General features: G+C 41.3%; 1 protein-coding gene across 2 annotated transcripts in view; it reads left to right on the top strand.

The window, feature by feature from the left end:
* LOC107379185 (neurexophilin-1) overlaps positions 1 to 26,625 on the top strand; it is a 32,259-nt gene extending 5,634 nt beyond the window's left edge. Inside the window, exon 2 of one of the 2 annotated variants that reach the window (XR_011520780.1) lies at positions 19,947 to 20,084. Coding sequence is in view for 1 of the 2 variants with exons in the window: in XM_015949808.3 (XP_015805294.1) it covers positions 19,947 to 20,744 (798 nt within the window). In the remaining variant the exon portion in view is untranslated. Of the gene's footprint in view, positions 1 to 19,946 lie in introns of both variants that reach the window. The other variant, XM_015949808.3, reaches the window with a different exon arrangement.
* Positions 26,626 to 27,839: the final 1,214 nt, after the last annotated feature.

The following is a 27,839-nucleotide window of genomic DNA, read 5'->3' as shown; positions in this document are numbered from 1 at the left end:
ATTACGAATCTGCAAAATCAAGCAAATGTTGTTGAATTTAGCCTTTTGCTGCTTTCATACACGTTTTTGCGCTCATGTGGTAAAGTTAAGGTCATTTTTAACACTACAGATAATTATTTCTATGATTTTTGCTTCATGATTTATTCCCATTATTATTTTAAACTGTGTCTGTGTATTACAAGATCTCCAAACCACAAACAGATCCCTTCCTGATGCACGTTCCTGAGCAGCATCCATCCAATCCGTCCTTTTCATCTCTCCTATTTACAGATTTGCATCAGCAAAAGTATATCTGACAGCAGGAAGGAGAACAGCCTGAGCCCATTATGACAAATACACCAGAATGCTTGCAAGCTTGATGCCTTGACCATTTGTGACAACCCAATTCCTTTAATCCCTGAAGAGACAGTAACACCTCACCAACTGATGAATCCGTCAACAAAGCAATCAAAGCAGAGCAGAAGCCACTCCCCTCACTGACAAAAAATATAAAAATTCCCTAAACTTAATCCGCACAAACTTGACTGGCCTTAAAAAGCTCCTGTGGTGTTATCTGTGTTTAATTTGCATAGTGATGGAAAGAAGTCAATTACTATTAATTATTCTCTACAACTTAATACCCATTATCGAATTGAATTCACCGTCTTGAAAACCATAAACTCAATTTCACAGCTGACTAAGCGCACTAATCATTTCACCCTCCTCCTCGCTTCCTTTCTCTCTTTTTTTTCCTGACTTTATGGAGCCCATCCTGCTTTAAAGGAAACCAATTCTCCGATTCCGAGAACAACAGCATTCCCTATCGTGCGTTTGTGCATCCGTTGTCACCGAGCACAAACGTTAATCGTTGGGACTCTTCTGTTTGTCGTACAGTAGCATCATGGAAGTTGATCTCACAGCATCGCTTGACAGGAATGTTTTTTTTTCCAGACTGGGCTGCCAAATTGCTTCGCTATGCTTTAATGGGATGATCATAATTGTTTCGTACTTGGTGCATCCTAAGCTTTCGCCCGCAGCTCCTTCAACAGATTGACAGACCCATGGGAACCTAACAAACTATTTTGGCCGCCTTTGAACCAAGTCGTGTGTGAAATAATATGATTATGCGTTTTTCCTCTGGGTAAGTTGGAAAACTGGTGGCTAGGGTTTTTTCCCCCCTTTTTTTCCTCATCCTCCCATCTTCTTCTTTAAACTGCCCCCCTCTAATATCCTGCAGCCTGTCCTGGTAGAGTATTTATCCTCCTCTGAAGTCATGGTGGTAATCGTGCCCCGGCTTCACAAAGCGGCGCCATGCCGATATGACTCAGTTTCATCCGCAGATGCCTGTGATGTCTTGACACGCTTGGTGATTTGTCATCATCTCTGACCCCCCCCCCCCCCCCCCTCAGGTGATACTTTGATAACTCTGAGAATATAAACCTAAACTCTCGGTGGGCGTCGCTCCCATCTGAAGCAGCCCGGCAGCAGGGGAGGGGACCTCACAGGGAGAATTAAATCCAGCATAAATGATCATCATTGTCGCTGAAGAGGACAAAAGAACACACTCGGGACATGTTCTAGATCCAGAGAAGTCATGATGTGGGTGGAGGTCAAAGGTCAGATCAAACCTCCTCAGTCCAAACCCCGACAACAAGATAAATAAAATCTTTCAGATGAGAGCAACTCTGTTAATTTTCCGACCCGTTCAGCCGAACTCTCGGCTTCCAATCAGGGAGTGGAAAGTGGGCTCCCAAATCTTCCATCAGCCCAGTCACTCTCCATTCTGCTGAACCTAACCTGTCGCACCCACAAATCTCCTCCACACAGCCGCCGCAGCATTCAGGAAAATGAAAACTGACACACACGTTCATTCTTCCCCACAAGGTTTTGTGTACGAGCCCTCCGGTTCCATTAAAGGTGAAATTTGTTGGCTGCTCGTGGGTCCGGCCCCATAGAATATCCTCCGAGCTCCCCGAGGGAAGCCGGGGGTTGTTTATCGTCCTGTTTCAAAGAGCGGACGCCTGCGCCTTATCACAACCTCGCCAAGAGTAGATAGCATTTAGGTTTGTCCAACAAGCCTGCCTGAACGCTGCATCTGGCAATCTGAGAGCCGTTTCCTAAAGGACTTGTGCACGGCTGCGCTGTTCGCTCTTATCTGGTGGAAGGATTCTGCCTCGTAAGCCAAACCTAAAGGAATAATATTAACAGGCAGTTAAATGGGGGTTTTGAGCGGTTGTGTCACTAATAAAATGACTGGAAAAGCTGCTGGAACACCTTCACATTGAGCAATTTTTAAATTTCACTAATTCTGATCTTGAATTTTAGTGAATATTATGAAAATTAGTTCAATGAGACTTTTAAAATGTAATTTTATGCATAAAAGCAACCATTAAATTTTACCACAGATATCACTTGAAAAATGAGAGGAACTCTGACGGTGGCTAGACATTAGCCAAAACACGCCAGGTAAAAAAACATTTTTTTTTACTAAATTGTATTATATTATGTAAATTTTAAAAGCTGTGTGAAAAAAGAACAAAGTAATGGATGATGAAGTTACACACAAAACAAATATAGAAGAGAAAAATTTATAACAAGTTTAGCATCTCATATTCAATAAAAACACTTGAAATATTTGCATTTTTTACCCTTTTAGGTAAACTATTTAGGAGAGCACTTTTCAAGCCTTCAGTTTGCTTAAAGTAAGAACTAAGCTTAACAATAATAATAATAATACACTAATAAACTCCAGTTCAGATAGAAACTCCACATTTTACATTATGTAACCGGATTACAGGATACAATAAGATAATTAAAAGAAAAAATAAACAAATGGGCCAATAATTAGGTTCGGGGAGAATTGGAGGTTGTTTAAGAATGACTGGAGTCACGGGTATAGCATGAAACGGTTTATATACTAAATTTTAATAATAATGGGAGATATAACACATAAAGATAACACATAAAAACAGATGAAAACAATCGACAATAGTAAAATGGTCGGTATGAGATTTGATCATATGAGTCACAAGTCAGCCGGCGTCAAGTCAAATCCCCACGCTTGGGGTGAAAGTCAGTCCGGTGGTGCGATTTTTTCCTACCACACCGTTGAGATTGTTCACAGAAGAGAGCAGTCTGCTCTTCAGTTACTTGAGATGTCCTGGTTCGTTCAGTGGTTAAGGCTCGCCATCTCCCTCGTCAGGAAGAAATCCAGTTCTCGTTCCAAGTGAGTGATCATAGGAGTCGGGATCAAACCCAAGGAAAAAAAAAACCCAGCCTGTAAACAACAGGACTGTTAGCGAGTTGGCATCGACCCTTCTCGTCACATCACAGCATAAAGTCTTACAGACTTAAACAAATGCTTCACTCTATTGGCATAGCCAATCATGTTTGGGTTCACAGTTCAACTAACATAACATCAATTTGATTGTCTATTAAAATAATTCTCAGTAGCTCTGGAAATATAATTACATATGACAACAATTGTTCAGCTCAATAGGCTCAGTTAGATTCTATTACTCTACACTATTCAACAAGAAATACATTCATGACAACAAGGATACATTTAGTTGTGTTTCTATACAGCATTGTGACACCTTGTATATCTGTAACACAATAAATAAATAAATAAATAAATAAATAAATAAATAAATAAATAAATAAATAAATAAATAAAATGTTCTATAACAAAATTCAACAAAATATAAATTCTGGTCCTTTGGTCCACCTTTGTAAAATAATTCCTCCCTAATCAGTTAGCTTTTATTTATTTTTATTTATCTATTTTTTTATTATTAAATGTTTGGTTAAGGGACGCATTGCTAATTCTATGGCGTTAGCTATAACGCCCCTGAGGACCTTGTACATCTAGGCCGTACCACCATTAACTGGCGGTTTGAGCCGTTAACTCCTGGGAATCCCATATGCCCTACCGCCGTTAACTGGCGGTTTGAGCCGTTAACTCCTATATGCCCTACCACCGTTAACTGGTAGTTTGAGATGTTAACTCCTGGGATCTAACGTCTAGCAGCCCACTGCTGTCACCTCGGTTGCTGTAATTAGCTTTTTGAATTTAATAATTTACTGAATTTAATCTCATTCACTCACCAACGCGCTCCAACGGTTCCCTCCTACAGAGGATTGGTTCACTCTGTCGTCTCCACACAAATCTATAAGAATGGAATTAATTTGATAAGCTATTTAAGTTTCCTTTTTTTTTTTAAGTTGCATCGTTAGCTTTTTCTCTTCTTTTTTCTTTACTCACCGCGTTGGTTCCAAGTTCCTAGCTCTTATTAGAAGGAGTCAAGTCCGCCTCTCCCTCTATCTATGCGGCACCCAAATCAGGGTTCTTCACGGCCTCGACCGTTGTTTTTTTTCTCTCTCTCTCTCTCTCTAACCGCTCAGTCTTTGCTTTCTGTATCTGCGTGCTGCACAGCCGTTTGTCTCTCCTCTCGCTCAGCTGCGTCGCACGGTTTTATTTCGCGGAGGCGGGACTTATTTCTCTCAGCCAATGAAATTTCAGATTCCCACCTGGACCAATAGTATACAGCTTTCCTCTTCTGTTTCTGTTAGTGATGTTCAAGATTCTTGTTTTAACCGATGTTTAATATTAAACTCGTTATTTTAGTTATTCACCCTTCCAATAATTCATTATGAAATTATCTATTAGTTAATTAGATATCTATTAATTAGTATTGTTAATTTCCTTAATTTATATTTTATATTTTATCTAAATTGAGGATGGATCATATTAGTAAGCCAATTAGTTAATACCTCATTAAGGTTCTAGCTTCTGGGTTACATCCTCCCCCATTAAATATCATGCACGTCCCTGTGCATTGTTTCTACGGGGTACACAACTTCTTGAGTAAGAGAGTCAATAAAAGCTTTATTAAGTCCTTGGAAAAGGGACCTAACTACGGTCACTAGTGGATTGCCCAATTGAGAGTAAGTTAGTCTTTGAGGAGGCTGACTACTTCGTTCAGATCTCCTGACATACATCTCTGGTTGCACAGTATCATGCTCATCCGTTTCGGTTTGATTCTCAACTGAGACAGGACGAAGTGAGCTCTCTGTTTCCGACAGAGCTGATGAGCTATTCTCTAAGACTTTGGTCTTTTCAGATGTATGTGTCTGATCGTGTATGATGGGTTCAAAACTTACATCACGTTGCTGCGACTTTAGGACACCATCCAATTGAGGTAGGTTTGTGTTAGTTTCATCCCCCGTTTCTACGTCAGGTAAGTATACTTCGTTTTTTTTCGTTTTTTCAGGTAAGTATGTTGCTGCTTCTTTCACTCTTTCAGGTAAGAATGTCGCAGTTTCACTCATTCTGTCAGGTAAGAATGTTTCGGTGTTGATGCCTTTGTCAAGTAAGGACAATTCAGCATTTTCATTACCAGCTAAGGTTGGTTCCTTGCGATCCCCTGTGTGTAAGGATAGTGTGTTTTGTTGTTGAATATTATTTACCGGTCCTGAATCTGCTATGAGTTCCCTATTTGGCAAGGTGACCGCTATTTGATAGGATGGTCGGTTTAGCACTTGTGGAAGATCAGAGTAATAAAACTCATCTACCTCTTCGTCAAGTGGCTCATCTGGGTCAGGTTCTAAGGCTGAACTCTGTCTTGTATGAGGTCTGCTAGGTTTCGTAACGCGTTCTGTTTCATTTTCTAATGAAGAGAGAAAACCACAAGGCAGTAAAAGATCTCTGTGGAGTGTTCTGTTGGGTCCTTCTCCGTTCTCTGGTTTTACAGTGTATACTGGCAAGTTTTCCATCTGTTTGAGAACTATATACACTGTTTGCTCCCATTTGTCTGCTAATTTATGCTTTTCTCTTAAGCGAAGATTTCGGACTAAAACACGATCTCCCACACCTAGTGTGGACTCACGAATGTTTCTGTCGAACCGTTCTTTGTTCTTCCTCGCTGTTTTTTGAGAGTTTTTTATGACAATGTCATAACTCTGTTCCAGATGACTCTTCAGTTCTTTAACATACTGAGAATGAGTTATAGAGGGCTTGTTCAAATGCGGTAACCCAAAGGCAATATCTATAGGCAACCGAGGCTGCCTACCGAACATTAGCTCGTAGGGAGAGTATCCCGTCACGTCATTTTTTGTACAATTGTACGAGTGAGTAAGTGGTTTTACAAAATCGCGCCAGTGATGTTTCTCAGTGGCTTGTAAAGTTCCCAACATGCTGAGTAATGTACGATTGTACCGTTCAACGGGGTTGCCACGAGGGTGATAAGGGCTCGTTCTGACTTTACGGATACCAAGTAAAGAACAAAGTTCCTTGATTGTACGTGATTCGAAATCCCGTCCCTGATCACTATGAAGACGCTCAGGAAACCCGTAGTGGACTAAAAAATGTTCCCACAGGTTCTTCGCGACGGTGGTGGCTTTCTGATCTTTGGTTGGGATGGACACTGCATACTTTGTAAAATGGTCTGTAATCACTAAGACATCTTTAGTGTTCTTACTGTCTGGTTCTATGGAGAGAAAATCCATGCAAACTAACTCCATAGGTCTGGTGGTGGTAATACTCACCATTGGAGCAGCTTTGTCAGGGAGGGCCTTCCGACGGATACATCTTTCGCAAGTTTTAACTTTGATTTCGATATCACTAGCCATTCTTGGCCAGTAAAAACGGGACCGAATGAGATCTGTCGTACGTTCAACCCCAAGATGCCCCATATCATCATGTAGGCTTTGCATGACTGTTGAACGTAATGAATCAGGCAAGACTAACTGCAATGATGTCTCTGGTCCTAATTGGCGTCTCCGGTACAGTAAATCATTTTGAAACTCAAACCGTTTCCACTCTCTCAAAAGGTTAAGAACCACCGGGGGTTCTGCAATAGTATCAGTTGGCGGTTTATTGTCAGTCATAAGCAGCTGAATGACTCGGCCAATGGTTGGATCTTTCCTCTGCAAGGAGACAAGGTCAGCATGGTTATACTTGGGCACAGCAAAGAAACTGTCACTATTGTCTTCCAACTGGAATAGGTCTGGAATGGCCGCTGCAGACATGGCAAGTGACTGAACTAAACCACAAGGAGAATCAGTCTCATCCAAGACCATGTGCTTTTGGCATGTTGCCTTCACTGCTTCGGCTTGAAGTTGAAGCTCGACTTCTTTGACAGAGGAAAAAAGATGAGATCGGAACTCATCTAGTCGTTGGCATTCCTCAGTGAATTTTGAGTTGTCTTCAGGTTTATCATGCAGCCTCCTAGACAGGCCATCCGCGTCAACGTTCTGTGTACCTGCACGGTATCTGATGTCAAAATTATAGGTGGACAACGCAGCTAGCCAACGATAGCTCGTTGCATCGAGTTTTGCCGTTGTTAAGAGGTAAGTTAACGGATTATTATCAGTAATGACAGTGAATGTGTTCCCATACAAATAGTCATGAAACTTATCTGTTATGGCCCACTTTAAGGCTAGAAACTCCAACTTGTGCGCAGGGTACCTAGTTTCACTAGAGCTTAAACCGCGACTTGCATAAGCGATTACCTGTGTGACACCGTTTTGCACTTGGTATAGCGCTGCACCGAGTCCGGTCGTACTAGCATCTGTGTGTACTAGATATGGGAGTTTTGCGTCAGCGTAGCCAAGAACTGGCGAAGTGGTAAGTTTTTCAATAATAGTTTGAAAGGACTTCTCACAGTCTTGGCTCCAACGATTCCCAAAGGGTTCTTTGGGGTTCAAGTACTTTGATCTACATGGTGGTGTTTTAAAGTTTTTCCGTTTGGGTGGATAACCAGCCGTGAGAGATGTTAGTGGCTTGACAATATTTGAGTAATCTTTAACGAAGCGTCGGTAATAACCGGTAAATCCTAAGAAAGATTGGAGTTCCTTCAAAGTCTGAGGCTTCGGCCATGTTTTGAGTGCTTCCACCTTATCTGGATCGGTTTTTATGCCATCTCGAGATACTATATGTCCAAGATAACGCACAGATGTCTGGAAAAAACGACACTTATCTGGTGATAGCTTGAGTCCGTATTCTCTAAGCCGTTCAAGAACGTGAGAAAGTCTGGTTTCGTGTTCTTCCAAGGAGTTGGAAAAGACGATCAAGTCGTCTAGGAAAACTAACACTTCCTTCAGATTAATGTCCTTCATACACTTTTCCATAACCCGTTGGAAAGTGCTTGGAGCATTTGTTATTCCTTGTGGCATACGGTTAAATTCATAAAACCCAAACGGGCAAACAAAAGCAGTTTTAGGTTTATCCTTTTCACACATCTCTATTTGATAGTAACCTGACTTGAGGTCCATCACAGAAAACCACTGTGATCCAGCGAGAGCAGAAAAGGACTCCTCCAAGTTAGGCAGGGCATATGCGTCGCGAATGGTTTGCAGATTAAGCTTTCTATAGTCTATACATAGACGTACCTCACCATTCTTTTTCCGAACTACGACTATTGGTGAGGCAAATGGAGACTCCGACTCTCTTATTATACCGGTTTCCAAGAGGGCTTCCAAATGTTTTCTCACGGCTTCATAATCATGTGGATGGATCGGCCGAGATTTCTGTTTGAATGGGGTCTCGTCTTTTAAGTTGATGTGATGTCTTATCTGTTGTGTATGACCAAAATCAAGATCGTGGTGCGAAAACACATCGGAGTAAGTGTTAAGTTTGTTGGTGATCCTCCCTTTCCATTCTTCGGACAAGGGCGAAGTACCGAAGTCAAAACTGAGAGGAGGGTTTGAAGGTGAAGTCTGTTGCTGCAAACTACACGCCGCAAGTACTTTCTGATCACTTTTGTCAGGTTCTGGATATGGCATAACACGATCGGCTTTAACTAACTCAGCGATCACACAGTTAGTGGGTAATGTGATGTCATGGTTAGTTTCGTTTCTTAGTACAACAGGTACTTTGTATGGACCATGTGAAGGTAAGGAAATGAGGCAACAGTCTACAATTATACCCCCTGGTAGAGAACCATTGGTGGGTTGTTCAATGAGTGCATAAGGCTCATGCTTGTTTTGGCTGGGTTGCATAAACCCTTCTAGTAACAGTTTTTTATTTGCAGGGAGAACTTCTTGGGTTCTCCCTCGAAGCTTCACCACACCAACTCGTCCATCTTTGCTTTGTTTTTTTCTGACTGCTAAGGCTTTTAGCACGTGTTGGTACCCATAAGAGAGTGCCTTGGAATCAGGTAAGTTATTGGCAGACAATTGCTCATACAAAGGATCGAGTGTGTTTGTGCCAATGAGTAGTGGTGTATCAGAGTTTGAGCTTATATCCGGAACCACTAACGCAAGGGTAGGTAACTCAAGTCCAGACTGATCGAGCTCTTTTGGAAATGTGACACTTATCTCTATGTATCCTAAATAAGGAACTGCTTGACCGTTTGCGCCCTCGACTTCTAACAGATTACTGATGGGTTTAATTGAGAGGTCAGGTAAGTGTTCTTGGTAAAAAGAATTGGCAATGGTGGTTACCTGGGACCCTGAATCCAGTAAACAATTACATTCAACACTGTTAACTGAGACTGTAGCTGTGCATCGCCCACCCACTAATCTTTTGGGAAGTTTTGGCACTGAATGAGCATGAACTGGCTTGCAAAAAAGTCTCTCTGTCCTTTCCTTAGAGGGACTTGGTTCTACTTTAGCACCTATCTGTCCCACGATAGGAGCTTCTACCGGTTTAAAGGAGGAGACTGAGCAATTGGCTTTGACATCTCCCACTCGCGCTGCTTCTGTCTAAGAGCAAGTCTTTTAGTTGCAACTAGTGCTGGATTTGGCTCGTTGCTACAGCTAGAAGCTATGTGCCCATCTTCTCCGCACTTAAAACAGTATCCAGGCTTTGGTCTGGGCACCACTGCTGTTATCTGCTGAATCTGTTTGGGCTCATCTGGAATTTTAGTCCCCACACGGGGTTTTGACTCTTTTTGAGTTTTCTTTGCCTTTTTATCTGTGTTGTTAAACTTAAGCTGTGCAATTTGGCTCCTGAGCTCAGCGATTTGTTTGCGTAAGTCATCACAGTTATCATCTATTTCCAGTTCACAAGTGTTTTTACTCTGAGAGCATGTTGTTTGCACATTTGAATACACTCTAGTTCGTTGTGCCCCTAAGTGTTGTTTCATGCGTGCTGCTTTAGTAGCCTGTTTGTCTTCTTCAGTGCGCAGTTTGAGGAGAAGTGCTGTAAAATGAGGCGGGTTGTCTTTCTTTTGTTCGAGTTTCTGGTTTGAAATCAGCGAGCTGTCCCAACAGCCTCTGCAAAACTGCTTGAGCAGCTGCTGGTCGGCGTCACTGGAGGAAATTCCATTCCTCTGAATAACTAGGTTTAACAAGGTGTATAACCTCTGAAAGTAATCGGAAGGTTTTTCACCACTGTCCTGGTTTGTGTTTAAGAAGCGAGCAAAGAGCTCGTCGCCGTCTTCGACAGCTGCGTAAGCTGAATCGAGATGTTCAAGGTACGTTTCCGGGTCGGATTTTGGACTAAGAGCTTTAACGATGCTCGCTGCTGGGGCTGACAGACTCTCCACGATTCTTCGTACAATTTGGGACTTGGTGAGTGAAGGATCATTTATGCATAACACTACACTACTACGCCAAGTATCATAGTCAGTTTCAAAAGAAGGGTGTGGAACTCGCCCTGAGAACGGTTTTAGTCTGTATTGTGAAGTAGGCGGAGGGATAACCTCACTGCTTTTAACAATGTGTTCCACAATAACTCGCTGAACCTCAGGTGTGTTTAAAAGATTTGGTGGAATGCAAGGGTTTTGTTTTCCAGTCTCTGTAGGTGGACAATTGTCCTTTGAGTTGTTCATATAGTTAACTTCTGGTGTTAAAGGCAGGGAATATGTAACTTGGTCACTATGGAGCATTGGCTCTGGTTCAGTGACTGGTTCAGATGCATGGGTATCCCGTCCTAAAGATTCCCCAATTTTTGCCAGTTCCTCCATTAGAAGGTCTTTAAATGATTGATTGCTACGCGCAGCTATGTCCCTGAGCTCTGACAGATAGGCATCAGTGGCAGATGTGCTAGTTTCTAGACTGTACGCGCTGGCTAGGTCTTGAATATGAAAGAAAACATCTGGGTTCCTAGTACAAGGTTTGTCATAGGGTAAACATTGTTTCTTTAATTCCTTAACAGTGGCTTCATGTTGAAACTCCACAATAATCTGATCACAGTTTGGTAACTTAATGCGCCTGTTAACTGGTCCGAATCCTTCCATAAACCCAAAGACTTCGTTATCAAGGTCTGTATCAGTTAACCCACTGATTAAAACAGCATTTGAAACTTTGACCTTTTCTGTTTTCACAACTTCCATTTTAAAACACTCAAAAGTACCAATAATGCCAAAATGGCAAACCACTGTGACCTCCAGGCACTCTTATGATGTCAGTCAATGGTTAGCTAAGGTAACAACTCTACAATTCTCCTGGCTGGCTCGCCAAGTTTTATGTAACCGGATTACAGGATACAATAAGATAATTAAAAGAAAAAATAAACAAATGGGCCAATAATTAGGTTCGGGGAGAATTGGAGGTTGTTTAAGAATGACTGGAGTCACGGGTATAGCATGAAACGGTTTATATACTAAATTTTAATAATAATGGGAGATATAACACATAAAGATAACACATAAAAACAGATGAAAACAATCGACAATAGTAAAATGGTCGGTATGAGATTTGATCATATGAGTCACAAGTCAGCCGGCGTCAAGTCAAATCCCCACGCTTGGGGTGAAAGTCAGTCCGGTGGTGCGATTTTTTCCTACCACACCGTTGAGATTGTTCACAGAAGAGAGCAGTCTGCTCTTCAGTTACTTGAGATGTCCTGGTTCGTTCAGTGGTTAAGGCTCGCCATCTCCCTCGTCAGGAAGAAATCCAGTTCTCGTTCCAAGTGAGTGATCATAGGAGTCGGGATCAAACCCAAGGAAAAAAAAAACCCAGCCTGTAAACAACAGGACTGTTAGCGAGTTGGCATCGACCCTTCTCGTCACATCACAGCATAAAGTCTTACAGACTTAAACAAATGCTTCACTCTATTGGCATAGCCAATCATGTTTGGGTTCACAGTTCAACTAACATAACATCAATTTGATTGTCTATTAAAATAATTCTCAGTAGCTCTGGAAATATAATTACATATGACAACAATTGTTCAGCTCAATAGGCTCAGTTAGATTCTATTACTCTACACTATTCAACAAGAAATACATTCATGACAACAAGGATACATTTAGTTGTGTTTCTATACAGCATTGTGACACCTTGTATATCTGTAACACAATAAATAAATAAATAAATAAATAAATAAATAAATAAATAAATAAATAAATAAAATGTTCTATAACAAAATTCAACAAAATATAAATTCTGGTCCTTTGGTCCACCTTTGTAAAATAATTCCTCCCTAATCAGTTAGCTTTTATTTATTTTTATTTATCTATTTTTTTATTATTAAATGTTTGGTTAAGGGACGCATTGCTAATTCTATGGCGTTAGCTATAACGCCCCTGAGGACCTTGTACATCTAGGCCGTACCACCATTAACTGGCGGTTTGAGCCGTTAACTCCTGGGAATCCCATATGCCCTACCGCCGTTAACTGGCGGTTTGAGCCGTTAACTCCTATATGCCCTACCACCGTTAACTGGTAGTTTGAGATGTTAACTCCTGGGATCTAACGTCTAGCAGCCCACTGCTGTCACCTCGGTTGCTGTAATTAGCTTTTTGAATTTAATAATTTACTGAATTTAATCTCATTCACTCACCAACGCGCTCCAACGGTTCCCTCCTACAGAGGATTGGTTCACTCTGTCGTCTCCACACAAATCTATAAGAATGGAATTAATTTGATAAGCTATTTAAGTTTCCTTTTTTTTTTTAAGTTGCATCGTTAGCTTTTTCTCTTCTTTTTTCTTTACTCACCGCGTTGGTTCCAAGTTCCTAGCTCTTATTAGAAGGAGTCAAGTCCGCCTCTCCCTCTATCTATGCGGCACCCAAATCAGGGTTCTTCACGGCCTCGACCGTTGTTTTTTTTCTCTCTCTCTCTCTCTCTAACCGCTCAGTCTTTGCTTTCTGTATCTGCGTGCTGCACAGCCGTTTGTCTCTCCTCTCGCTCAGCTGCGTCGCACGGTTTTATTTCGCGGAGGCGGGACTTATTTCTCTCAGCCAATGAAATTTCAGATTCCCACCTGGACCAATAGTATACAGCTTTCCTCTTCTGTTTCTGTTAGTGATGTTCAAGATTCTTGTTTTAACCGATGTTTAATATTAAACTCGTTATTTTAGTTATTCACCCTTCCAATAATTCATTATGAAATTATCTATTAGTTAATTAGATATCTATTAATTAGTATTGTTAATTTCCTTAATTTATATTTTATATTTTATCTAAATTGAGGATGGATCATATTAGTAAGCCAATTAGTTAATACCTCATTAAGGTTCTAGCTTCTGGGTTACAATTACAATGAACATTTGACCTTACATTATCACACATAGTATGCCAAATCAAAGAAAGATTTACTGAAGACATGCTTTGTGTTTTTTTCTAGGAGAACAGAAAGGGTTAAGACCTAGTCCTTGGTTGGTCTTGCTTTTACTCAGGACAGTTTGTGAACTTGAATTGAGTCACACAACATCCTGCAAACTGTTTTTAGCATGTCTGTGTTTATTTGTTTAGCGGATGTTACACAAGGTCACTTACAATTTAGGATGCAGTTCAAAATGTCAGTTAATCCGACATGCAGGTTTTTGGTCTGTGGGAGGAAGCACACATGTGCACACAGAGAACACGCTAACTACACGCATGCACGGAGAGAACACAAAAGGCCAAACTTGCAGACATTCTGGAAAATGTGAGTTTACACATTTGTTGGTGTTGTGAGGATCCCAGCTGCAGGATGATGTCTGGGTATAAATAATCCACTGTGTGTGTGTGTGTGTGTGCGTGCGTGCGTGCGTGCGTGTGTGTGTGTGTGTGTGTGTGTGTGTGTGTGTGTGTGTGTGTGTGTGTGTGTGTGTGTGTGTGTGCCTGCCTAGTGATGAGTGTTTTTACTAGTTTGTGGACACTAATAGCTCTTTATGTCACATTTTGATTCTGGTGTTTCTTGATAACCTTTTAAACTTAAGTTTTATGAAAGTTGTTGCTCACATTATGTAGGAATAAATGGAAATCAGTGGCGACAATTCAAATAAGTTTCATGATTGTTTCAGTGATTCTATGAAGAGCTTCTGTCCAGAAGAGTTCATGGAAACATGATGTATCTCCTGCTTTTGTTGTCATTCATTTTACCTTTATTCCACTTCTTCATCATTTTAAATGGGTGCATTTTAACTTATTCATAATATTTAGCTTGGATTGTTTAAAAAATCACAAATATTATCAGATGCTCCAGGTATTCTTAACAGTCTTTACTTGATAATCATGTTTGCATTTTCTTATTTGCACATCATATTTTTTCTATTTGCACTCATTCATATCTCATTTACACAATTTTCCATTCTTGTTCTTTTTCCATGCAAACATTCTGCAACAGTATTTTTTTTTTACTGTGAACGTATTTACATACCGTAAATCCTCTAATATTAGCCTGTATTTAATTAACTGCCGGGTATCATATTTTGGCCGGTGTCGGAGTCGGCGGAGGTGAATAATGGCCGGTTTTTTATTGTGGCCGGGTGGAATGTGGTAACGAGCAAGTACGGGGGGCGGTTGTGTCATCGTCTCACTTTTGATTTGCCAGTGATAGACCGCGAGGGTAACTTTAACCGTGCGGAGACGAAGAGGAGGCGAAAATTTGATATCAAGTTCAAAGAGAACGTGCTGATTATGCTGCAGAACACACTGGGGAGCAGTAGCAGGGGTTGTATGAACTAGTCACTAGTCGACTTCACCGCTCTATAGTGGCTTTTTATGCCTATCATCGACTAGTCGCTGTCACGTGATAATGACCGGAAAGATGCAGTCCTCGGAAAAGACAGCAGCCTGCTGTCAGCAGGTGACAAGCTCCTGCACGTCGGGAGGCGACGCGCTGTGCCAGAGCTTCGGTACTGACACCCGCCGTAAAACGGACATTTAACCAAATTGTGACCTTTACCCTCTTGATATTTAACCTTCCCCTCGCCCCCATCCTAACCTTAACCAGCTTGCACATGCAAAGCTCTGATTGTTGACAAGCTCCAGACATCTGTGTCCTGAGCACGGCCACAGTAACATTATCAAATCAGGTGTCGCCACCTCAAAAACTAATTTAACACACGATCGTTCATGTCGGCTCATTTCCTTTTATGTTTTCTGTCTTTTATGCTTTTATTTGTGCCTGATGCATTTCGCTGCTGTGGAGCGGGGCGCATCACCTGTTTTGTCCTCGGTGACGCACCTAACTGATGTGGCCGGCAAGCACTCCGCTGTTTTTGCGGTCGGTAGATCTTTTAGAACTGCTGTTCAAAGGTAACTCATGAGGTGAATATATATGAACCCAGGTAGCAGTTTTTCTTTAGGACTGAGAGGAGATGTAGGAAGATAATAAACAGGCAGGACAGAAAAATAGTCAAATAAAAATAAGTTAGTTTTTGTGCCTGGTGGTTGCAACAAACAGACACCATTGAAGGTAATCAGAAGTGAGGAACAGAAAATGAAATAATTATTTTAATGTTTAGAGCAGCAGGAACTCCGAGAGGCTGCAGGCGCATCAGTGAGTTTGCGGCCGCTGCTCAGGGGGAGGGGGGAGAGGGCTGAAGCAGAAATTACCGTTGTTAAAAGAAATGTGTTTAACTTTGAAAATGTGGGCGCAATTTTAATTGTCAAAAACTCCAGCGAACCATTAGTTCATTTTGCTCAAATTGAAATTGAGACCATCTAATTCTGGTCCTCCTCCCAATAAAGGCCTGGAACTTGATGAGCTTGAGTCAAATACAGGCCCGGGCCTATATTAGAGGATTTACGGTATATACTTTTTTTCACTCTAAAACCTCATATTTGTTGTTCTTGTTGTGAATCGACTTCGCTGCTGTTACACCAACTTTCCCCAATGAGGAGCAATAAAATAAAATACCTGATCTATTGTATTTTTGTTTTTCCATAATTATTGAGATGTTTTATGCTCTGATTAAGCTTCAGACACATCCTCTAGATATTCTTCCTCCATTAAATCAGATTTTTGTTCATTCGGATCACAAACACCTGCCTTCTTGGGTCATCATTTGGAAAATGTTGAGTTTTTCAGTGGAAATGTTGGATTTATCCAAAGATGTGTGATTTATGTCACATTTTTCATGGCTGGAAAACAGTTTTCGCTAATTTAATCAATTAGAAAATGGGAAATAATGATGAATTAGTTTGCTAAATATTGATAAATAGATTCATAACTATGTGCCATTCTCAAAATGACAGGTTAGATGTGAATCTGGCTTAACATCAGAAGACAAAACTCCAGGAAAAGTTAAACGATCCAAACAAGAATCCACCTGATCTATTTTTCTTCTAAAACATTTAAATTATTTTTGTTTTTTTCATATAAGTAAATAAAACTTTCAGAGGATATGAAAATTTTAATTTGCTCATGTTTATGGAGCTTAAAGTGGCGCTAAAGCTAATAATGAAGGCAATTAAAGGTGGTTCTGATTCCACCTTTAACGATGTGGGTTATGTTTATCCCTGTTTTTATTGACAAACCAATATCAGTTAAGCCCAAAGTTATCAAAGCGCGACGTTGACCTTTAGGTTTGTTGTCGTTTCCGTCCCGTTTCTAGCTGGTATCTCTGTCAGGCACGTTAACGCCGCCTGCACACACTCCCTTTGTGCGTCGCTCCAGCGTTTTTGTTTGCTTTGAGTTTTTCTCCAGCTGAGCAGAAGTAAATCTTGGCCCCTCAGAGTGTTGGTGCAGTCAGCCGGGGTGTTCCGGATGTAAACCTTGCTTCAGTCAGGACTGCCTCTGATCTGCCTAATCTCCCCAGGCTGGATTACAGGTTGGGCTCTAATCCATGAAGTGGGGTTCTCTGTCGATGTGCCTCTAATCCAACGACTGTCAGGTGCTGTAGATGAAAGCTAATTGCATGTCACAGTTTAGGGACCAAACATAACGCTGGCGACAACAGAGCGGAGCTTCCGCCACTGGGAATTAGGACTCGGGATGACTGGGCACACACTTGGGATGTGCTCTGTGAAATTTGATCATCTTGGAGAGAAGAAAACATAAGCGGTGAAGTCCTTCCCAAAAACTCCACACCTCCTATTACCAAGTTACTCAAAGCATGAAGTTGTGGAGAATTCAGGAATGTTGTTTGAATTCCTGATGTAAATCCTATCAGGATTAGATTCAGAGCAGATTCTTTACATCTGCAGAGTAAGACGCTGCGTCTCCACAAACACAACTTCCTCTCCGGCTGATTAGCCTGACAGGCGTTTAAACCGGCTCACAGCTCTTCCCTAATATCCCTTGATCTGGTTTCGGGACTCCGCAGAGACTGAAACCCGGCTACAGATGAGCATCAGTAATTACTGTACTTCCAAAACGATATTTCATTTGGTGATTAGAGACTACAACCTTTCAACAACTCGGAATGGGAACAGCCAGGAGAAATTGATGAGCTTCCCAGTGTGGATTTCCAGACAGAGTTCATTCATTGATGATTACTGGAAGTAATCTTGGATAAATTAAACACGACGCAGGATTGTTGGTTATTTCCTTTTTGACCTTGGAAAAATATTCTCTGGTGGGAAAAATCTAATGATCCAAACAATGTAATCAGCGTTAAAACTGATACTTCAAATGATTGTACACCTGATAAAAGTCCCCAACACAATAACCCTCGATACTAACTTACATTTTCCAAAATATGAGCAGCGAGGCAGATTTTGGTTTCTAGCAATAAAAGATAAAAGGAAGCATTCATTATTCCGGTTTAACCGCCCCTCTGCGGGAGGAAACCATTGAAATCGCTGCTTCCCTTCAGCTTGTCACTGCAAACATCTTGCCGTGAGGGTTTCACAGCTTTCATATTATCTCTAAAAAAAAAAGAAAGAAAAAGCCAAACAGCAGCAAATGTTTGAGGAATTATTTATTTTTTTGTGGCTGTTTTGATTTTACTCAGCGTATCGTTTAAAGACCGTTCGGCTCTAGAGATCACAGTGCCAGAGATCACGGTTTGTTCTCATCAGAACATTTGTCATCGAGGCCTCTTCAAAACAACCGGAGGCCATCTTTTTTTTTCTTCTTCTTCCAAACGGCTGCTCTCTGAAGCCGAGTGCATGAAATGAATCCACGCTCCGGAGGAGGATCACAACTCCTGCAACAGTTCCGCTGCCGCGGCGCTGTACACAGCGTGACCTACGCTGCTACAGTGTCCTTCAGTGAACTTTCTGAAAGAGAGGAGGCCTTATCTCCAGAGCATCGATCGCAGGGTGAAAAGGGCAAAATGTAAACGCTTGGACCAGAGATATCTACTGTCACGTAGCTGGGCGGCGGTTTGGACATCACTGTCATAGGCCTCAGCGGGGAGCGCGTGAAACCTTCGCTCTCTCATCTGTGTGATTGTTGGAGGAGAGACAGAATGAGTCATCAATCATCCATTCAGGGCACATTCGGCAGGTAATAGTCTGCTGTTGGATCACGTCTTCAGCCCAGACGCTCGTCGTTCATCTCCGCGCACGGCAGAAATACGCCTTTAATCTTGATTAAGACATTTCACACATTTTGAGGTGAGGTTACAGCATTAATGATTTGTTACAGGTGCTGACCGCCTGGGCTGGAGTTCTCTTCTTTTTTGTTTGCTTTGTTGTTCGTTTGATGCATAAATAATTCATTTGAAGAGACCAGCTGGGTCTCAGTATGTATAAATACACATGGGCTGATGTGGATGCGAGGAACCATTTTTTTTCTACATATACAATTCTTCATGTGCAGGCTGAACATAAAAATAGTCTTTTACCTCTATTGTCCTGCATTAGCCGCTGATAGAAAATAGATAGTGAAATGTTTGGAGTAGAAAAGCCACACAGATCACCACGTAGATCGTTACACTGAAATTTAGCATTCATGGAGTCACCCATTTTGGCTCTCAATGGGGAAGGCTGTTGTTAGTTTAGCGTCCAGCAAACATCAAAAAACGTCTTGGCTAGAAGCTAACTGTTAGCTTTACCAACTCCACCACACAGCAGAACTCCTCCAGGCTTCTGTTATTTGTGGAGATAAAACATCAACGTTGCGAACTAAAATGTTCTTTTTTGAAAATGTAGCCTGATGTTTAATCACTTCTAATCAATTGAATGTTTTGTTTTGCATTATTACTGAGAATATGTTAAAAATTGATTTATTATTTACAAGTAGCAACTTTTACACAGATATAGCTGGTTTCAATTATTGAATTCCCTAAAATAATGTGTTGTATTTTTTGCTTTAGTGGGTTTGTTTGGGTCTCTATAGCTGGCAAATAATCCGCTTTGTGTACACTAAATACCAGGGACATGTATTTTGTATCTTTACTTTGAAAAGTGGGCAGGTAGAATGTTTGTGCTGCAAATATTCTTTCTTTTTCTGAATTAAACTGTCAGTCTCTCATATTTGGTCAACAATTATTAATAAAACTGTCACTAAAGGTTACAGTTCCTGTCAGTTTTCCTGCAGAACTTATTAGTCTCTAAATGTTGAAAATTGGCATATTTGGCTTACCTTTTTCATAAAAGTAATCATAACAAACTATGGGTGTCTTGAAACAGAAGTTTGTCCCTTCTTGGCTACTGTAGATTTTAAACAAACAACAACAAAAGCATTTGGGTAGCCCAAAGCGTCTTTGGATTTAAAAAGCTTTTTCTATGTCAATGAAAACACAACAAATATCTTTTCCTCCCCAAATAACAAGCTATTAGGAAAAAAGGTAAAAACTTTCTAATGAGGTTTTTTTTTTTTATTTTATAATAATATTTTTGTTGATTCTCACATAACTTTATTGGACATCAAAGCTCTCAGGGTGGTCTGAACTAACCATTACGTTTTGTCTTTCCAGGCAACCAGTGCTGATTCGCTGCATTCAGGAGCTTCAGACTTCCGACAAAGCTCAAAATCCAAGGTGAAGACCTACTGGACTGAAAACAGCAAATCTGTGTCCATCAGCCGCCTGTTGTCCCAAACCCTCTACGGGAAGGGGAACTTCACCGCTTTGGATCTGAACTATGACGATGCGGACTCCTACTCTAAACAGGAGCACTGGAACTGGCTCTACAACACCTCGGCGTCCAATGACCCTCGGTCCAGGACGAAACGCAGGCCCATCGTCAAGACTGGGAAGTTCAAGAAGATGTTTGGTTGGGGCGACTTCCATTCTAACATCAAGACGGTGAAGCTAAACCTGCTCATCACGGGCAAAATTGTGGATCACGGCAACGGCACGTTTAGCGTCTACTTTCGGCACAACTCAACCGGCCAGGGCAACGTCTCCGTGGGGCTTGTTCCTCCGACAAAGGCCGTGGAGTTCCAGGTGCACCAACAGCACCAGCACTTCCACCACCATCACCAACAGCAGCAGCAGCAGACCGCTCTGGAGACCAAGGAAACCAAGCTGTTCAACTGCAGGGTGGAGTATGAGAAGGTGGAGAAGGGCACCAGGAACTCGCTGTGCGCCCACGACCCCTCGCAAAGCTGCCCGCAGGAGCAGACCCAGAGCCATGTGTCCTGGTTGTGCTCCAAGCCCTTCAAGGTCATCTGCATCTTCATCACCTTCTACAGCACCGACTACAAACTGGTGCAGAAGGTTTGTCCAGACTACAACTACCACAGTGACACCCCCTACCTCCCCACCGGGTGATCACATGACCAGACAGGAAGTACGACACAGAAGTGAGCTGTCGGACCCTAAGTGGTGTCAGAACATTCAAAAGAAAATGGAGTCCAACTTCAGACATTTTTACAACTAACATATCCTCATCACAAAACCAATAAGGCTCCGATGAGCAGCCTTGGCCCGAGGTCATCGGGAGCATTTAGGGAAGCGTTTCCAGGCTTGCCGTACCTTTATTATATGCATAGCTGCTTACATCGAAAGACAACTCTCAAGCCAACTGTGAAACATGCTGATTGTATTTATGTAAATATTCTGGATCCCACACAAAGAGCAGAAAACTGATTTATTAATGTTCTTTCCAGCTAATTTACTCGTTTATGTTGATGGCGTGTTTCCGTCTCAATCATGCTTTGTGTCTTCTTCAGTCAATCTGGTAATCCTCACAAACACGTAAATGTCAGCGCCAGTGAGAAGAGTCTGTCAGTATGCATTAGAGGGCATAATGGAAACATATTTCAGTGGTATTATTTTCTGCACTGTGGTTTGTTAGCGTGAATATACATCTCTGATATTGTATTTGGATTCTCATCCATGTTCATGCATGAACCCAATGTGGTAAACAGCTAAATAACACATATTTATATTGTCTGTCAAAAGTAATCTTCATCACATCAAAATCCTGGCAGGAGACAAAAGCAAATAGTGCTTCTGTTTTAATTCTGTGTAATGTGACGGAGGTTTTACAGCCAAGGTGAAAGACGCCTATGGAGAACTCACCACAGATCAAACATGGGAAAGTAAATGTTGAAGTAAATAAATAAAAAGTTCCAGAAGTCACACAAGATCAAGGACAACGAGAGGATCGTTTTCTGTGCAGCTTTTTAAAAGTGAGCAATGCTTTTAAATTTTGCTTTTATTTCCAAAGAACAAGCTCAATCTAAAAAAAACGATGATAATCTGCTCCCAAATGACAGCTGGTAGAGAACCGTTTACCGTAATGCTTTTTTAAACTGGCGACAGTCACGGTGATATGGTATGAAACTGCCCTGAAATGTATGTAGGCACTGCCCCCTAGAGGCAGGAAACTATGCACTGCCACTTTAAACATAGATTGGTATTTAATCAGTTGTTGATTACTGTCTGAGAAGCATCTGTTCAGGAAAAAGGACTTTAATGGGATATTTCTGTCATTCTCATCAGTTATAAATAACTATTGTTTCACCTGTTGCAGGTGTCTTCCGCATACTGGAAAAACAGCACTGGCAAACATTCAGGATTGATGTGCTAATGGCTAGTCAGAGAACAGCTAAGAACCCAGTGTTTTGCTGCCCTCTTAAAACTGTCCCAATCCTGTATTCCATAATAGTTCATAAAATGGTATTTATAAATGCTTACACCTTCTCCATCAATTTCCCACTACAATGTTATTTACACATAATTCTAGGGTTGTTAATGATTTATGGTCATCAGATTACTCCAAATGGACCCACATTCAACTGCGGTTACCCTAAAGCAGCATTATAAATTGTAAATACTTTTTTTATTTTGCAATGTACTACAAAATGTAGACATTACTCTTAAAGTAGAAAAAATGCTCAAATATCCTAAATTATTTTTGGTAAATAATCAAAGAATCCTGCTAGACTTGAGCCCTGAACGCACCATGAGTGCTGCATTCACTGGTAGTAATATTTATCCCTGTAAATAATCATAGTGATTAAATTAGATGCTTTAGTGCAAAAGCAGAGGTAAATGTTTCTAAAATTATGTGTGCAGGAACATTTTTAAAATATGCTCAGTTACTCTGACACTAAATGTGAAAATAGTCTTCTGCCAAAGGAAAGCAGGCAGGGAAATGCTCAGATTAGAAAAGCCAGTCAATTCTATGTCACACAGAAAGTTAGCATTCATGGACACACCCATCTTGGCTTGTAGCAGGAGGGCTGTTTTTGGTTTAGCGTCCAGGAAACAGCAGAGTGCATCTTGGCTATTATAAGCTAACCGCTAGCATTAGCACATGGCAGAACTCCTTCAAGCTTGTGTTATTTGTTGAAATTAGAGGTGAGATGTCTGAGTATCAGGAAATAAAACTCCAAATCCTTTCGTCTCAAGCTCACCTCTTCTCTGGCTCACTCCTAGTTCCTGAAACTGGAGCGTGAGAGTATTTTCCCACAGAAATCAACCCACAATGCATTGAATTACACTTGAGACGACTAGCCTGGCAAACCATCCTATATTTGTGAATATATAGGCCGGCCACAGGTCGTGGGGAAGGGTATGGTTTTCTTTCAATTGGACAACAAACAACTTAAGGTACTCACCCCTACAGATGTTAGTCAGCTATGCAGCCTGCCACATACTGGGAAAGAGGACACACATGCATCCTTTTTCTAAATAAAGGACTTAAGTACCTCTATCCGCTCTTGTCTCAAAGAAACCTCCAAGTCTAAATATTCCGAAGTTGATGCTAAAACCATTTCAAATGAGTTGTCGCCATCTTTGTATTTTCGCTCAGTTGCAGCAACATCCCATCCACCAAACCGATAGAGCGCTGTGATTGGCTAGACACAAGACTGTTCGGGCCTGCTAAGGTTCTGATGGAGTGTGGCTAGGCTGACCTGCAGAGCTAAATCAGTTAGCTTCTACTACTGTCTGTCTAAATTGCTAGGCTAAGAGAACACTGCAAATGTGTTGGGTAAACAAGTGAACTAGATCTTTAGGAAGATTAGCAAACTGGAGATGTTTTTGTCTTTGTTTTTTGGCTGCACTTGAACTAGCCATGAGCTTTTCAGTCTTGAACGTTGTATTTTTCTGAACTTGATAGCCTTTGGGAGGCTATCGAAGCGATGAAATGATAATTCATCATTTTCACTGTAACACACTTCAAAATTAGCTGAAGTGTATTTTCCTTTACAAACAGACGTGTGTACATAAATGAACAGAGTTCCTACTGAAACATGGCACCAACACAACCAATTTACTGTCAGCAGTACCATTTTACATCCACAATCTTGCTACGTTATTGTTCACTTACTTTACTGCTCTTGGGTTTAGTCGGCCATTTACCCAATTCTTACTTTGATAAGAGCACAACAATATCTAATTATTGCATCTTTATTTCACTGTTATCACTGAGCTCTGATGCACTGTGGCCAGTTTTTATTTAAAACCAGCTATCAGGACAGTAGGAGAAAACCTATGTTGTTTCTATTTATTCATTTAATAAAGGCTGCAACAGAACAAGCAATCTTAAAACGTGAGAGGTGGCAAAATCTGCTATTGTTGCTCCAAAGGAGACAGAAGATACATTAAAACAGCAAGCGCTAATCACATATCCCACCTATCAAACGTTTGCACCTCTGGTTATCAAACAAAAAGGCAGCTTTTGCATCAGACTTAACACGTTTGCTAATGATACAGGGCGTTGCAATTGGCTATTAAAGCTTCATTACATAGATTGGGACCCAGTGGCTCCACATGAGGCGTTTACAGAAAATGAACAGAGTAAAAGTGGGAGCTCTACAGAGTCAACACCACAGAATAGAGAATGAATTAAAGTGCCGATAGGAAACCTGTATTAAAAGAAGGGAAAAAAAGTAAAAATGTGCACTTAGGGGCACAATCACTGCTGTCTATTTAAATTCAGTGCTCTTTCACAGTGTACACCATCATATGCACCACGTTGTTAATAGCAGCCTGGACCAGATCCAATATGCCAACACAGGCTGTGTTTTCTGGCAAGGCGGGCAAAGGAACTCATCTGCCTGCGGGATGGGTGAGCATAAAGAGGAATTTATGATGTGGAGGAACAAGGCTGGCAGAAATCACTGGAAACACCTGACTCGTAAATTGAGAGCGTGTTTCTGTCAGTGAGAAGAAGGAATGACTAATGCCTCAGATGGCTGTTTGGGCCAGTTCTTTCATCTCAATAAAGTGACTTTGATATCCTGCCACCCCTACACAAATGTGCCAGGGACAGTTTGTTAAGCTTCAAAGAATTAAAGCAGCACTTTGCGCAGACAATTCAGACTCATTATGCACATTATCTCACCAGAGTAAACAGTGTGGCGGCGACGCGTCGGGATGTGAGAGCTGCTGAATGACGTCTGTAATAACATATTATTATGTATTTCTGTCTGGGCCCAAGCAGCAAAAAACGTGTTTAAAACAAACATAAATACAAAGCTTCCTGTTGTAATTAACCTTAGTTTATAGAAAGTGATTTCTAGCTGCTCGCACAAGCAGGACCCGTTCCCGTTCCATTTCCATGTCACAAATCCTATTGTTCAAACCTTTAGACTGCTTTTCATTTTGAATCACCTGGTTGCTAACATGTTGTAGCACCAGCTAGCTTTAGCAATTCTGGTGCAGCTTGGTGCACAACTGAAAACAACGTGACCAGAATGATGTCAAACACAAAGCAAACAGTGGTCTCAATGTTTCTAGTTGTTGCATCAACTGATTATGAGTAGATTCAAGACGGCAGAAGCTCATCTCCCACTGCCACAAAGCTGAGGCGACATCAGGGAGCCTTAGGTGGTTTATTAGTGGTCAGACCGTGGCGATAATGTTGCACAACCATGTCCTTTTCATAAAAACTGATGCAATGGTGGTAAAAAATGGGGTATGGGGCGGTCTCTGCACTGTCACAGACTTCCTTTTAGCTTGGATGTGACTTGCTGTTTATTGTGATTGAAATCCCGCTCCTTAAGTTTTTCCGCAAGCTGCTCCTAAAGGTGTCTGTCCGCCACAGTGAACCGTGAAGTGTCAGATGATCTGAGCTCCAGATCTAGTGGAGAGAAACTCCTGGAGCTCTGCGTCACTCCAGTTTATCGTCTCGCTGGTTCTGCTAACAAAAGCGAAACTTACTGACCGTGTTTACTTTCATTTTTTTTTATAGTTTCCAGTCGAAGCTCATCAGTAACCTCCCATATGACCACCCTCTTTTGCGCCAAGGCGTAATATGTAACAAGTCAGGTGTTGCAGTAATATTACTACAAGCGTGACAGCACGAATGCTGCAAAATTCCCACATCGCCGTGCTGCCATGGCGCATTCATAAGACACACTCTGGTGGCAGTATTACACTGATTGGCCGACATGGTGTGTCTTCTAAAAAGGGCTTCAGTTTTACTGGTTTGACCACACTCCAGTCTTCAACTATATGGTCACAAGACGTAGACCAAAAGAACACGATACAAGGACCTGAAATGAGTTATGGGGTGGCCGGACTCAGCCTCATAACAGGTGAGGGGCTCAAAGTAGAGCCGCTGCTCCTCCTTACCAACAAGAGTCAGCTAAAGTGGTTCAAAAGTGGCTTTCTCGGTCTGGGCCCCCAAATTATGGAATGACCTTTCATTAGAGATCAGACTAGCACCCTCCCTGCCGGTTTTTAAGAGCAGGTTGAAGACCCATTTTTCCACCATAGCATTCCACTAGTCTTCTTTTAGTCATTCTTACCTTGTCTTTTAACTAATACCTGTGTTGTTTTAATCCGTTTTGTTTTATCTTAGTCACTGCATGGTTCTTTGTTGTGTGTACAGCGCTTTGGCTCAATCTTTCATTGATGGAAAGTGCTTTATAAATAAAGATGATGATGATGATATCTATGGATCTATCTATCTATAGATCTAACACCTAACCGAACGAGCTTTGGCTTCTACAGTAAATGTGTAAATAATTAGAAAGTAACTGTTTTCTCCTTGTGTTTTCTTTCAAAATTCAGTATTTACTGAATTATTCTGTTGACTTATACATAATGATACATTGATCAATTATTATGTGCCTATATAGTCATCTTGTTTGCCCAGAGATGCAAAAATCTACTCAGTAATGCAGTTTTGGGGCAAAAATGTACAATCTTCCGAATTTTTGTGTGTTTATTAAATAATTTTAGTATTGTTTAACTCTGAATTTTTATGTTCTAAGTTTGAATTTAAAATCAAATTTTTGAAAAGATCACTTATCAGTTTGCACCAAGTTCAGTGTTTTGAATTTTAGCACTGGAGCTAATCGCTTGCTAGCTTTAAAAAGGACAGCAGGTTGGATTATTTAAATTTCTCATAGATTTCTGCTGGTGTTCTTTAAATTGCTAAATTCTTCCATTTGAATGAAAGCGAACGCGTCGTCTCTCAGCAGAGCTGGACGCCTCGGTTATCTTTGGACCCAGATTCCTCGGTTCAGTTGTCCTGGGCCGGAGCCATCCTCGCCTGCTGCCTAACCCCTAGCTTGCCCACAATCCCTGATTAATGTGCTCTGGGTGGGAGCTGTCAGAAATGGCAGACAGAATCATGGGATTTCTCCTTCAGAGGCCCAATGACACCCAGCAGCTGCAGGAGTAAACAGATGACTAACCACTGGCCTTTTGGCAGCCTTCGGAGAATCACACGGAGGGAGGGCTGCGAACATTGCTTTGACATTTAGGTGGATTAGAAAGTTCTTGGGTTCTGCTCTCGTGATGTCAGAGGTGGTTGGCGCGGTAATTATTTGTGTCTTGCTTTGCTTCTGCGTGACCTCGAACCGCAGAGAAAAATGAGGCGTTTGATTTTGTACATTTAACAGGACGTTTGCTCTGCCGACACGTTTGAGCGCAAAACAGCCTGATGCGCCCCATTTGTAAACAAATCACACGCTGTTGTCGCCATCACAGCAGAAATAATAAGTAACTGGTTTTTAAAAGAAAACAACAAATTGTCATTTCAGATCATGTCCCGCTGTAGACTGGAAGGCATCCTGAGGGCACCGTTTTGTGAGGTATTGACGTGATAAGGCCTCTATCAGACTACGACGACTGCTTGTGTCTCTGCCTTTTTTTTTCTTCTGTTTTTGAATCACAAATAAATTACTCCTCTCAAAACACTATTACTCTTCTGAAAATGAAAACGCACTCATTGTGACTGTTTCATATCAGGTGAAAACTGGAGAGAATTAATGAACCTTTGTCATTTTAATTGCTTTAGTGACAGCTGTCCTTTGGAGCCGGAGCTATCCTAATGCATATACTGTGGACTTGTCAATTACTTTCCCAGTGAATAGATTAAAAACGCCACAGAGGATAGAGTCATTTCATTAGGCAGACTTAATGCCCCCCAGACATAACCAGGTGCGAACACTTCACCCC

The sequence above is a fragment of the Nothobranchius furzeri genome, chromosome 5, assembly GCF_043380555.1.
Source record: "Nothobranchius furzeri strain GRZ-AD chromosome 5, NfurGRZ-RIMD1, whole genome shotgun sequence".
Lineage (NCBI taxonomy): Eukaryota > Metazoa > Chordata > Actinopteri > Cyprinodontiformes > Nothobranchiidae > Nothobranchius > Nothobranchius furzeri.
The sequence above is the reverse complement of the archived record's forward strand: the minus strand, read 5'-3'. Positions and strand labels throughout refer to the sequence as shown.